The sequence below is a fragment of the Aotus nancymaae genome, unplaced genomic scaffold (genome assembly GCF_030222135.1).
Source record: "Aotus nancymaae isolate 86718 unplaced genomic scaffold, 86718_ANA_hifiasm-v0.15.2.pri h1tg000083l, whole genome shotgun sequence".
NCBI classification, from domain to species: Eukaryota; Metazoa; Chordata; class Mammalia; order Primates; family Aotidae; genus Aotus; species Aotus nancymaae.
The window spans coordinates 6,972,284-6,986,684 of record NW_026988498.1 but is presented as its reverse complement, the minus strand read 5'-3'; the positions used below and the strand labels follow the sequence as shown (position 1 = coordinate 6,986,684).

The window sequence follows — 14,401 nt, the reverse complement described above, 5'->3', positions numbered from 1 at the left end:
TAGACATACTTTGCTTTCTTCAGGAATCCCAGCCCTCCACTTCTTCCAATGAACTCTCTACCCTAGTTTGGCGACATGTAAAACAACCAGAATCACATTATTAAATTACAGACTGCATATCAGACAAACCATCATGATTACGTAAAAATTACCTCGAATTTCTGCAATAAAGTACACCTGGCTAGTTTCACGCTTTAGAATCATCTCCCCTCCCCTCCTTTTCCCTGCTTCCCCTCTCCCACCTTAGGAAAGGATCTTTGCAAATATTAAGTCAGATGAGCGGGTAATTTGGTAAGAAGGGCTCTTTCCCCGGGCCACGAGAGCTCCGTTAGCCCCGCATTTCAAATGACACGAGCGTGCACACTCGCACGCGCGCACCCCGCCCGGACCTGGCGCCCCGCTCTCCGGCTCCCGCCCGGTCCCCGCCACCAGACGCCGCGCCCCGCTGGGTCCTCACCCGGACCCCCAGACCCCGCCCGGTCCCCGCCCGCCCTGCCGGACTCCGGGACTCCGCGCCCCGCTCGCCGGTCCCCACTCGGACCCAAGGACGCCGCCCGGACCCCGGAACGCCGAGCCCCGCTCGCCCCGCTCACCCCGCTCGCGAGTCCTCGCCCGGGCCCGCGGACCCCGCCCGCCCCCCGCTCGCCCGTCCCCCGCCCCGCCCGCGGGTCCTCACCCCCGACTCGTGGACCCCGCCCGGTCCCCGGACGCCGCGCTGCGCTCGCTCCTCCGGGAAGCCCCGCGCCCCGCACCGCCGTCGCTGGTCCACACCCGCTCCCTCCTCCCGCGTCCCGCGCCGGCCTCCGAAGGCCGAGGAAGGCGGCGGCTCCGAAGCCACCAAGCCGCTCCTGGGAGTGGCGGGCGCCGCCCGTCTGCTTCGCGCCGGCGGCTCTGAGGAGAAGACGCCCGTTCGCTCGGCCTCGGGACGCGGCGCCACTCACATTCTGTCAGGAACTAGCAGGCGGCCCTCGACCATCATGTCCGGGAGGAAATCCAGCTTGAAGGCAGAAGTCATGTTCGCGGGCGCACGCGGCGGCGGCGGCGGGGGGCGGCTCTGCGCGCGTCCGAGCGGCCGCGGGCGGCGCGAGACGGGCAGGGACAGGTGCGCGCGGCCTCCCCCGGCGGCCGCCGAGCCGGCACTTGTCACATTCTCTCCTCGCGCTCCGCCAATCCCCTCCGAAATCCAGCGCCGGGCGGCCGGCTGCAGAGCGCCAGGTGCGGCGGGCGGGGGCGGAGCTCGCAGGGCGCCCGCAGCCGCTTAACCCCTGCGGGCCCGCCGGCCCCAAGCGCGGCCCCGAACCCGGCTCCGCCCCGCGGGGACCCAGGGCGGGCCGCCACCGCCGCCGCGCTCACCGCCGGGGCACAGCCAGACTTATCGGGGTCTCTGGACCCCAGAACGCAAACCTGCTCCCCGCCTGGCTCTGCTGCCTCGCCCGGGGCTCCCTGGCAGGAGGCCGCGGTGGCCGCTCGGGCTCCAGAGCCTGCTCCACTTCAGACCCAGAGCCGCGCTCCCAGAGCCCAGCCGTGGGAGGCGAGCGGCACGAGGTTTGCTTCGAGGCTTCTTGGGGTGGGGTGCTTGCCCGTGCAGGGACCAACGGCCATCACCCAAAGGGAACTGGAGGTTTAAGCGAAGTAAATATCAGATAGATGACCCAAGTGACATTTAGGGACGTATCGCGATGCCCTAAGGAAGACGAACCTGTTTCTGCATGACGGCACTGCCCTTTCTATCATCTTGCAAACAGAAGTATAAGCGGCTGAAAATAAAGTCATAAATCACGAATCAGCCATTTCCTAGTATTTAACACAATAATTAGAAACCAGCTGAGTGACTTCACGAGCGTTAGATCTGTAAAGGGCCATGAAGTTGCAACACCCACTTAAGATTTGTGACTGATTTACTAACAAGAAGTGAGAAAAATAGACAAACTCTTAGGAAAAAAAAGAGCTGGCGGGTTTAATTTTTAAGTGATTTGCATTCAGTTCTGGAAAACTAGTTTATAAGGTAGCATTCTAATTGATCGTTCCATTGTTTAGTTGATTATTTGGATAGCAAACTTTTCACAGTGTAGTCACAAGTATGTAAGACTTCACGGCATATTTAACATTCTGAGTCAGCATCATAAATTGTATATCAGAAGTTTATAGTTTACCTCTTACGGAAACCACTTGATTTTGTAATGACATCTTAAACTTTAAGGGTATTGTATGTGTCTATACATCTATACACCTATAAACACACGCACACACACGTATTATGGTTTTGTTTGAAATATGTAATGTTCAGTCTTTGTTTTTCTAAAAATCAGACCTGTGCTAGGAAGCTCGGCTTTCTCCTCACAAATTAAGTTATGCCTCAGGATTCTGTGACACGAACCAGAACCACAGGTTTAAACAACTAAGTCACAAGTAATTAAATGCATCAGACATGATAGAGAGAAAATAGGATTTTAAGTTCTTCTCACCAGTTTCTTGTATGATGATGACAGCTAACTATCTTCAGAGGTTATGAAGGCAAATGGAGACCTAGAGATCAATTTTAAATCCAGGTTTGATGCATTGAGCAATATAAAGTATCAGACCTGGGATATTCAATTAAGTCCACACATGCTTAATTGACTTGGTTGCCTTCTTCAGCTGAACAATATATCTGGCTTTTGACCTTCTAATTCCAAGAGTGTTAGATATAGGGCTAAACTAACCTTAATTTTTAAAATATTACCTCACCCGGTGAACCAGGTCTAGGCTCATAAGGAACTGATAAATGGTTGCAATCCAATGAATTTTTACACTCCCAAAGGGCCAAACTTGTTCTCAGACATAAGCTAAATTTACTCCCCATCTTAGCTACTGTTCTGCCTTTGAAATTACAGGATTTTGGTAAGTCTTTCAATTATCTTAATAATGAGCTGCAAAAATGAAGACAAACCTTGACAGTTCTTGGTTTTCTGTATGTTATGGGCATAAATATCTAATGTATATAATAAGCTGACTATATAAAAATTATTTTAAGAAAGGAGCAGAACTGGCCTCCAAAACAGAAGCAAAACACAACTGCATGAATCAAAATGAAAAATATTTTGTAATCAGCCATAGCATAAAGTTCCATACAGATCTACGTTCTATAAGGTAGAACATGTTTCATTAACATGTACACTTCTGAAATATTTATTTTCTCTTTAATTGCATATGAATTAGTTGGAAGAAGCTGTAAGGAAGCCCTCTCACTGACTTAAGCCTTCTCAGCAGTTTGTTAAATTCTAGCCTCAAATCCCTTGAGGCAATAGTGGATTCAAAGCAGCTTTTAATCATACTATGAGGAGGGTGAAGTAGTATGTAAGTAGGTCATAGAGAGAGAATTCCAAGTGCATAGGTTATTGCCTTATTTAACTACTGTGTAACATGGTTTTCAAAGCACATTTACTTTTGCAGTTAAAGATATAAGCAAACGCAGGGTCAAATATAAAAGAAAACTCACTCTACATGGGATACGGTGACGTGAACGGAAGAGAGCTTATGGAGTGTATCTGAGTTTAAATACTTTGGCTGCCAAATACATAAATAATGTAGTGATTGCACAGGCACTTGATATAGGTACCAGAGGGAAACAAAATCCACACATCCTCCCCCCACCATGGGTTATTTACGACAGTCTTCCATTTGTAGCTTTCATTTATAATATCGAGTCGGTTTCCATGATCACAGCACATACACAAAAGCCGTTTGTAAAAATACAAATTTCAAAAGCTCTTGAGAAAACAAAACAAGAACACCCAACCAAATACCACCCAATGAAAAGCTTCAATTTCTCCTTTTACTGCTTTGGTAGAAAGAAAAAAAAAATCTAAAAACAACTCAACAGGGCCCCTTTTTTAATTTTCATGCAGTAACGAGCCATCAGGTATCATGTTTTGGCAGTTGGAGTTATTTGGCAGACAGCTCCACAGGGCCGCTGTTGAACACTCGGGTTCAATGAAGCTATTTTATAGCCAGGGATCTTATCAACAGCAGTGGAGGGGACAACACCGTCAGCTGGCCCCACTCGTGGATATGAACTGGTTGGTGACACCACCCGGTGTTGCCATCACTGGCGACCAGGCTGTCCTGAGCAATGAAGTTTCCTCATAGTTTTAGCTGTATTGTACAAAAACCTTAAGCTCTTCTCTAGCCCCATCCCCCTACCTTCCCTAATTGTCTCCTCTTTTTTTTTTAATCAACTTGCTATTCATGTTCCAAACAAAAGGCAATTCAAGAATTGGAAGCACTTCAAGGGAAAGTTTCTGAATGACCTCATTTTATATGAGGCCTTCCCAGGCAAGGGAAAGCACTGTGCAATTTCAGCTTCACTTCCCTCTTCGAATCTCATCTCATACAGAGTTTTATCCACAGGTCATTGTCTGAGCACTGAATTATCACTAGCATTAAAACACACACACACACACACACACACTCTCAATAGAAACAGTGCTAATAAATGCATTTGTACACAGAGTACAAACTGCTTGAATTGGAATACTAACCCTTTTCCTGCCACCTCTCTAATCAATGAACCAGAATACAGTCCATTGACTATAAATCTTTCAACATTTTTGCACAAAGTTTCTACTATAATTTAGGGACTGGTGCTCGATATATCGTGACCCATGTTTATAACCCAACAGTTAATTTTCTGCTCCTGCAGACAACCTTGTATACCTTGTGATATTCCCTTTTTTATTATTCCTATACATAACTTCCCACAGTAGCATCACTTTAAAGGCAGTAGCTCTCAGCCCTGCAAGTACAGAACAAAGATGTACTAGCATTGTTCAGGCAACTCAAAAAGCCACCTTTACTGAAGGATTTCTTTTTCCTTCTCATTTCTGGCTCCCCATGACAAACCAGTATGCAAAACATCTTTCCCCTATCACATTTGCAAATTCAAATTGTATTAGCATAGCTGTTTTAATTAACAGCAACAGCAAAGAAACAAAAAACAAGTGCAGTGTGCTCATAGCCATTTGGACCAAGCAATATAGGCCCTGTGAGGGGATTTCCCATCATTTCCAGGCAATACATTTGAAATCCACATGAATTTTAAATACCTGAGAGAGTATCTGACCTTGTGACCATGTGTTTGTTCTTGGCTTACTGCAGTTTCATTAGCAACTTGCAAAAATAAACAGTTTTTAATGTGCTTAAAAAAACCCAAACATATCCTTAAGTGATATATTGTAAGCATATCTCTTCTTGGTTCCATAATGACATCACTTAAACAATAAATATTTATATCACCAACTATAAGTTTAAAATGATCACTTATTTTCCCCCATCTCGAAAACTTCTGGAACGGTGACATTATCGCATATCTAAGGCGATTTAAGGAAAAGTAAATGCCAATAGAGATGAAATCATTATTAAGCTCATTTTACATTTTTTTCAGGGAATAGTAAGTAGTCACTGAGAATAGCTTCTACAGGTTTTTATTATTATTATTTTGCAATCTTGTGTTTTTCTGAATGTTTTTCATAGAGCCAAAATACATCATGGTGGATTTATGCCTTTCGAAGAGGCCCTCAAGCTGAAGACGGTTCCTTTAATACATACCTTCTCATTCGGAAAGGAGGTACCCCGCTAGCGTGTTCTGCAGCTTCCAATCCAAAGGAATGCAATGTTAGCACTGTGGGTCTCTCACACCCAGAGCCCAACCATCTCATCACTTCCCTCTCTAACTTGCCCTTTCCTTTTTCTCCTTTCTCCATTGTACCACGATTGCAGGCCTTTCCTTTCTCCCTCAGCTTTCTTTCTCCCTTTTCTCCTCCTCTCTCTCAAATGGGAGCCAGAAAATGGCAGAAAGTTCCTCTCCAGCTGCGTGTCTGAGGAGGTAGGTGGCTACCAAAGTGGAGAGAGGAGCCGTGGGTTGCTCATCTGCCAGAGAAATCACGTTGACTCGCCTTGACCAAGGCTGATTTCTGAACTAGGAACAGCTGTTTTCACAGAGAGCACTGGGATTCCTTTCCAGACGTTACCAGGAAGAGGAGGGGGAGGATGGAAGACGGTCCACCATGAAGGCAGTCAATGGGATATGAAAACTGGGAAGGAGGAGACATCTGGGGAAAGAATGGGAAGAAGAAAAAGGCCTCCCTGTCTAGCACTGTAATTTGCATATGGCAGGCATTCAGAAAAAAAATCTTTTGAAGAAATGTCCTAGTGCCCTCTTGAAGACGCCGAAATTTGTCAAACTATACCAGGTGCCCTTATCTGGTGCCAGCCTGGCGGCAGGAACAAAATTTACACTTATCAGAATGAGGTTTTCATTCCTTCCTAGTCCACCCCTCACCACCCCGCCCCCCACCCCGACGACATGTTTTCCCAATTGGCTAGAAGTTCTTATCTTACTGTCACGTGGGGTTAACTTTTTAGAAAAGGAGAAATTGCCACTTGACAAACTACAACAGCTGAACAGCAACAGCTGGGAGGACACAGTTGCGGGCGTAACATTCGGTCCCAGAGAAGGCAGCAACAGGTGGGGTGAAAGGAAGAGAAATGGACGTGGTAAGCTTGAGGGTGGGGTTGTCTGAGACGGATCTTGGCAGGAATCAAAATCTCCACTTCAGAGGGAATCTCTCTGGGTATCACAGCCCCATGTGCCTGAATGTCTCTCCTTTTTCTCAACAGATACAACTTGAAAAATGAGTGAGGATTAAGAGAGCCAAAGCTTGGGTTTCTGTGAAAATAAAGCACATGAATCTACTTGACTCACTATGGTAACTGATCCCTCCCAAAGAGCTCGTGGTCACTAGGATCAGAAGATATCTGATCCAATACACGCAGATCAGACTCTTTAGGACAAGCGCTACTTTCAGACTGAGTGAAGACATTGTGAGGATAAGAACCAGGCCTGTTGGATTCAGCATTTCATTCTGTCAAAGAGCTGATTGACACCCGGGATGAGTCATTTAATTTTCTGACTCATCAGCTAGACCTTTCCCTTAAGTGTGGCCATTCCGTACTTCCTAATAGAGATGAATGGCTGAAAAATCAAAGCCTACCACGATCCTCAGATAAGAAGTACAATGTGTTAACCTAATTATCACTACAGCAATTACATAACCAAGCTATTAAAGTGACATGTAGGTTGAAAATACATTAAGGTTTTGAGCACAGGAAATTTATTTTTTCCCTATAATATGGTTCAAATCTCCAGCCATTTTTAGCCAAGGATAGAGGTTTTTGAAAATCCCAAATGACTTTTTATTTAACTTTGCTTTTGATGCTAATTCCTGTGAAGTCCATTGGGGGATTTTTTTTTTCTTTCTCTTAAAAGAACTACCCAAAACCTTCATGGACAGGTGGTATAGCTATCTAGCCAAGCTCAGTGGAATGTGTTCTATCTTGTTTTACTACTATCGCTGAGTACAAAGTGTTATGTGACCTAATCATGTCACCTTTCAATTTCCTCTTTATATGAATAGCTACATATTTGCCCTGTTTCATAGGAATAGGGCAGGTAAGAGAGGAGGAGAGATGTAAATGACTTTAGGGTCTGAGGAAGAAAGGTGATGAAGCTAAGGATTGTATTTTGTGTTGTTTTAAAAATAAAGATGAATTCAAGGTGTCCTAATGACACCTCCCCTCTCTCCCTCACCCACCTCCATCTGCCCCTCCTTCAGGGCCCCGCTCACCTCCTCTGTCTCTGCAACGAGCCACTTGACCCCTCCTCATCCACTGGCTACTCTTTGTTCCATGAACATTGTGAGCTGCTTGAGGGCCCAGACTATGTCTTTTATTGAGCACTGCACGCATGTTTATTGCTGGATTGGTTTTCATTGCAGTATGACCTATTTTGGCACCCTAGATGCATAAAAATTCGTATTTTAATTCATAATCCTTTAAAATTCTCTGTTGTTCCTTCCAACATCTATTCCCATTATACAGATTAAAGCCCTAGAGAAGTGAGGCATGGAAAGCTTTAATTCAAAGACCTCATCAACTATAAAGTGAACAAATAAGGGTATGGAAGGGAGAGTTGTTAGAATCTGCATCGCTGCTTTCAAAATGTTTCCTTCCTTACTCCCTAGATGCTTTCTGTGTGAACACCCTGCTCTGTTTCTTCAGTCCGATGCCCTTCCCAAAGTTGGCACTGGAAGGTAAGTGTAAAAGAGCTGTGACTTAGGAAGGGCTGAGCAGCTGAAACTAAACAACGACCAGGGATTTGACCTCAGATCCTATGTGACAGTTCCTTGCTGAGTCATACAACTTCCTCACTGGTAAAACCAGGAGACACACACAATTCAACATCTACAATGGAAATGCTGCAGCAGAGAAAGAAGTTTCTTTAAAATGTCAACTTTTAAATAGTTATACTGTCAAGGTGGCCCAGGGAAGGTGTTTGGCTGAGTATGGAGTCATAGTTCCTCCCCCTATGTCTAGGAGCCTGTTATTTTACCTCTCTCAGGCTCAGTTTTTCCATCTTTAAAATGGGAATAACAATTACCATTAACTCTTGGATATCTGTGGATTAAATTATACAAGCTAAAAGTAACCAGTTAATGTAGCCAGGTATACAGTAGACGGTTAATAAATTTCAGTTTTATTTCTTATTTCTATCATAACACCCTCACCCCCAATCTTTGTTAAAACCTGAAACAGGCAGTTGGAAAAGAAGAGAGAAAACCAGTGCTGATTCAATTGCTCTTTTAGCACTGAGGTTTTCACTGATACTTCTAAGGCCTGTAGCCAGACCCAGAGGGACTAGAGAGGTTATCGTTTCTGGAGAGCAGGCACTGAACATCCTGAGGCTTGGAATGAGGTCTCCATTCCTTTTCATCAAATCGGTTTCCAAAAACAAGGTCAACATGAGTTTTCATTTACAGACATGATACCTTAAAGGCATCTCCGAATGAGCAGGTCAGTCTTCTCACAGAGGAGAGCTGGACTCTCAGCCCAAGACGTTCAAAAAGCAAGGCATGATCAACATCGCAGGGCCTGTTGCCCTTGTGGGACTTAGATGGAGAGCCCTACAGGAAGGATGAAAAGCAACTCATCAATGTCCGCATAAAGGCACAACTGTACTCAAACTAGACCTGCTAGAAGCCAGTGATGCTGCCTGTAAGCTTCAACCAGAGTTTTCTACTGATTGCAGCTGCAGGCCTTCTCAAGAAGGGGATGAAAACAGCCACGCATATCAGAAGTGTATCAGCATCATAACTTGAAACCTCAAGCTCTTCCGTTCCTTGACAACAAAGTTTGTGGAACTAAATAATCTTGCAGGGAAATTATAGTTTTTATTTTTCTCTGAGGGCATGCTGACAATCCTGCTCCCTGAATCAGATGATTCATCATGATCCTAAACAGCCAATCATGGGCAGGTCAGCCTGGAATGGGCTGAAGTAGCAGGCATTCAATCTGCCCTAGTAATACATGTCACTCAGGGCTGGTGTCACCCTCTCTCCACAGATGCCATTTCCTGTTAACTTTGATTGTCTTGGCATACAAGAAAATGTGCCGGATCGGTCCCACACTTGGAAGAAAGCTGTGGGGGAGATAAACACACCTGTACATGATAATTGCTGATGACATTCCATAAAGCAGAATGGTGTGTTTGGGTACAAAGTGTATCTCGTCGAAAACCAGCATTAACCATCAACATCTCTGAGTTGGAGGTTCAGACACACACACACACACACACACACACACCCCTTCCATCTTAGTCCCATCTCCATGAATTGGTACCATTTAATCAAAAAGGTGCTTTACCTCTCAGACACTCAACATTAAACCCTCACACATCCTGTCCCTCCTCGGACACTCTCTTTCCAATGTCAGCCAAGTAAAATGCCATGAATTTTAATCCTTGCCAAACCACTGCCTCATCTTTCCTACCGAACAAAAGTCACTGTTAGTTCAGAAAAAAACTCCCAAATGCAATAACAATTAGAGAAGCAATCAATCATTTTATGAATCAGGAATGCTCCCCACCCCAAATTCCCCAGGAATTGTCAAAATGTGGAAAGAATTTCAGTGAAGGCTAATAAAGGTGATCCAAGAAGGCATTATTGCCACTGAATGGACTTGTGCCCCTAACTGTCCTAGGAGGTACAGATCAATGCTAGGAAGCAGAAGATGCCACAGAACAAACTGCGTTCTGTTAATGACTTACAGAAATCTCCATACAAAGCAAACTAAGCAGGATTTTCTAATATCCTCACCACCATGATGACAAAATCAAGGCATGCTTTTCGTCTACGAATACTTAAATACAGAGTGATCATCCCCATATAATACTTTTCCTTGTGCATTTTACTTTCTTTCCATCAACCTGCGTGTTTCCATGGCTGTGCTCAATGAACTTTTTATCAGCCACGTTTTCACCTAATTAACCCCCCTGATTACAATAATTAGTATTGATTCACTCTTTGAATGACTTCCTCGGTCTTCTAGCACAATCTGCACTTGCTATAAAGTTCTAGATCTGAATATTAATCAAATGCTCTCTTTTATTTTTCAACCCCAAAAGGAGATTTTTGCCATTGTATACCCTCATATTTTAAAGAAGAAAAACTGGTTTCATTTTAACAAATTCAGGAATATTCATACACAGGTGTTATAGATCTCAGTCTGTGGTCTGATGAACACATTTATGTGAATATTCCCAAAGCTCATAGCAGAGGGGCTTAGGGTGTAATATTTACTTTCTATGGAAAGGAGTCACTTTTCCAGTTAGAATCTTTTGCTATTCAGTTTTCTGCATGTCTGGGTAGAATGAAATTTCACTTCGACATTTGTTGAAGTCACCACCTTGGGGAATCATTACATGCAGAGGCTTATGGAAGGATACAGATTACGTATACCATTCCTGTTGTGGAAATAGATGTAGACAAGTTTGCCAGCTTCGGGCAGCCTCACACCATCTCCATCAGGTGAAAGGAAAATACATCTGTATGTTGGATGCTAGAATGGGGGCAGTCTCCAAATTCCGGGAGCTGGTAATAGATCCAACCACCGGAAAAGCAAACCAAGTGAGAAGACAGTTCCCTCGTTCCTGGACCTAACTGTGACTACCCAGGAATTAAAGTCATTAGACCACAGATAAATCATTGATAATTTAGTCAAAAATTCAACGTGGAGGGTTTCTAGTGATTTCTTTAGGCGGGCCATGGACATGTAGCTAGGGAGCACAGAAGGCTACTTTCCTCCCAACCCACAAAAAATGGACTTGCAACCTTCGTTTTGGAATAAAAATTTCCCATGGAAGCAGAATCTGAGTGTGCTGGAAACAGTGTGCCGGCCCCAGATATAAAGCTTCACCAATTACCTTTTATGAGCTCATCTTGAAAGCAGTTATTGGTATACTCGATGGAATGAGCAGTTCCGACCCCATTGCAAGGAAGAGAATACCACAAGCATGCATTTAAAATCTACTCTATTCATAACTGATAACTTCAAAAATATTACTATGCTGTACATAGGTTTTGGGTGTACCTACTCTGAAAATAATGTCCATAGAAAGATCTCTACTTCAGAAGGCAATTCTATTTATCTGATAACATTTATTTTAATAATTCTATATTAAAATTTTTATGACATTTAAACTTAAGTTGGAAAAATTAAAATTCACATCCAAATTCTAAAAATTAGCTCATGTTTCATAACTGTTTTCATAAGTAATACATCTTGTTCCTTATTTACTGAGAACATCACTAATTTAAACCAAAATATAATCCAACTGGAAATATTTACAACTAAAGTTTTAAAAGTATCCTTTAAAACAATTTCCCCTCTGTTTTTTAAAATTAAGTACTTAAACTCTCTCTACAAATGTACTAATATATTTTGATATATTGCTGTGGCACAAACAGCTAATTAAGCAACATACTAGAATGTTAGGTAAGATATATTCTTCACAGAAGTCAGCCTTAGCAAAATGATTTTCATGTAAATCATTTATAATTTACTACTCTAGGGCCAATTCTTTTATTTCTTATGTGACAATATAAATGGTTTCATTATTTGAGAAGTTTGAAACAGATTTTTTCCATTTTCTCTGTCTAAAGCCTCACTATTCTCACCTTAGAAACCAATGCTTATCTTGTAAAATGAAAGATATTTGAAGATGTGAGAAATGTTTGCCCTGCACAGAAAGGCATTTTATGAGGGCATAAGCATAAATCAAAAATCAATATATTCTACAGAGACCTTGAACTTCACAACTTAATAGGCTACATAACAATAGTTTGTGACCAAAATTGTAAGGGCAAAAGTTCTCACTTGTCCTTGAATTTCTAAACTGTTTATCTACATGGATTCCAAAGGGAGAAGCAAAGACTAAAAACTGTAATTTGCATAGACATCAAAAATATTCCTCTAAACTTTTTTTCATGCTGTGTTTCATAAGTTCATCAAATGAGCAAATTAAAAATCCCCAAGCATTAAATACCATAGAGGCAGGTCTGATCACAAGGCATTTGCCAGAATGATAATGGTATTACAAGCATTCTCAATCAATAAGTTTTCTTTCAGTAGTTAACAGAGAGGCAAGCAATAAATCTCTAACTTAATCCAACCAACATATCGGCAGAATGCAAAAAGCTCTATGAACAGTAGATACTAAATTTTTTAAAAGCACAAAACCACAAACAAGCAGTTGCAAAAGCTCTTCATTCTGTATAGTCTATACAAACAAGATTATAGGAGATAAAAAGGGTGTTGAAAAAGAAAAAAATAAAGCCCCAGACATGCATTAAGCTAGTTTGACAGCTCCATTGTTCAACGGGTCCCATTGTCAGACCCAAAGATGTATTCAGTGCTACAATGTCTGCTAGCAAATAAACAAAAGACTACATTTTTCAAAGCAGGATGCCAATTCTATCATAATTCTCCCTCTGCTTCCCAAAAGGTCAGTGGTGCCTCCTTCCTGGTATGTGAAAGAACCCCCAACACAGAGGCAGGAAACAAATATTTGCTTTCAATACATGGGGACCCAGGACGCCATGCATGAAAGAGGTCTCCAAACAGGTACACATTTTGGCAAACAGGATAAAGTGATCCAAACCTGGTTACACGGGAGGACTATTTAGGTAGGCTAAGTCCAGATTAGAGCGGTATTTGGAACGCAAGTCTAATATGGAGTCTCCTCAGCTCCTTTTTCGGTGATTATTCCATGCAGAGTGCATAATAATGAAAGAGGCTTAGACATTGCAAAGGAAAAGGCAAACCAAGAGCCAGATTCGGAGCCCTTAAAATTATTCACTGGCCACTCACAAATAGCAGTGAGCAAATACATGATATGCTTTCAAAAGGCAACTAGTACAAATAGAACTCACGGCAGTCCTCCGCCTTTCTCTCGCTGGCTCTTTCTCCCAATCTCTTGGTCTCGATTTCATCTCCCCCTCTCTTTAGATTCTTTTCCCCTCCTTCTCTTCTAAGGTAAGGAAGCTACTTGATTCAGAGCATAATTATTGTCTCAGCCAGCTCTAGAAACTAGAAAAGCGTGCATTAAAAACAAAGGACACAACAACATACCTTAAAAGCAGCTCTTCATTTCTCATAGTAACAGCGGATTTGGGACAGCGCATGCTTCTATACTGATAGTCTCAACAAAAGCCAGTTCAGAAGTAAGCTCAAACATCAATGCCACAGTCGCTGCTCACTAACGCGCCCTCTCCTCTCCTCTCTCTCGCTCTCTCTCTCTCTCTCTCTCTCCCCCCCCCCTTCCCACTCTTGTCCCTAGTCAAACGCTGAATAGTAAAGCAAAGGGGCTCCTGCAGATTCACTAAGTAGAAATAATCCTCTCTGACAAGTTCTGTTGTCTATGCATATTTTTACACTAATACACTGTGCTGCCTATAGGGGTCTTGTCTGCATTCACTCAAGCCTGGCTAGTGTTAGTTCTCTTAATTACTATCTTTAAAAACTGGAGCGGGGGGAACAACCTAAGAACTCATTTACCTTTTTCTTATAAATTTAATACCAAAACCAACTTCCCAGTTGCCTTTTGCTATCAAAACTACAAGCGAGCATTGCAGGTGACTAACCAGAAATTGGGATGGGTCAGTGTGCTGAAAAGGATTTTTGCCTCTCTTTTTCTGGGACACTGCATTCACAGTTGGATTCATCTGCTCCTCTTGTCTTGTCCTCAGGAAAAGTGACAAGGTCAAGACCCTTAGTCCCACCCTGGGTCATAGATGCATAGGATAGAGATCGAGGACTTGGAAATATTTTAACTCCATGCACACCAGAGTTCTCATAAATCAGAGCGTCATTCACCTGGAGGAGGGTATCTAATGGAAGCAGGCAATGCAAAGATTGTAGGGTGGCACTGGAGTCCTCATCAACACGGGAGCATCATCTGCAAAAGACCAATGAGTTGCTCTTTTCTAAAATAAGAAAAATCTGCTTCCCTACCAGGCTTCGCATGTAC

General features: G+C 43.2%; 1 protein-coding gene across 15 annotated transcripts in view; it reads right to left on the bottom strand.

The window, feature by feature from the left end:
- Nucleotides 1-14,401, bottom strand: part of CELF2 (CUGBP Elav-like family member 2) — an 854,489-nt gene that overhangs the window by 313,898 nt on the left and 526,190 nt on the right. For 3 of the 15 annotated variants that reach the window (XM_012443343.3, XM_012443344.3, XM_012443342.3), the window contains exon 1: nucleotides 5,587-5,839. The exons of 4 other annotated variants lie outside the window; for them this stretch is intronic. In XM_012443343.3, coding sequence (XP_012298766.1) covers nucleotides 5,587-5,741 — 155 coding nt within the window. In that variant the 5' untranslated portion in view covers nucleotides 5,742-5,839. Of the gene's footprint in view, nucleotides 1-941; nucleotides 1,028-5,586; nucleotides 5,840-13,033; nucleotides 13,264-13,304; nucleotides 13,446-13,503; nucleotides 13,649-14,401 lie in introns of those variants that run through there. 8 more of the 15 variants (XM_064369074.1, XM_012443347.3, XM_064369075.1 and 5 more) reach the window with 6 other exon arrangements.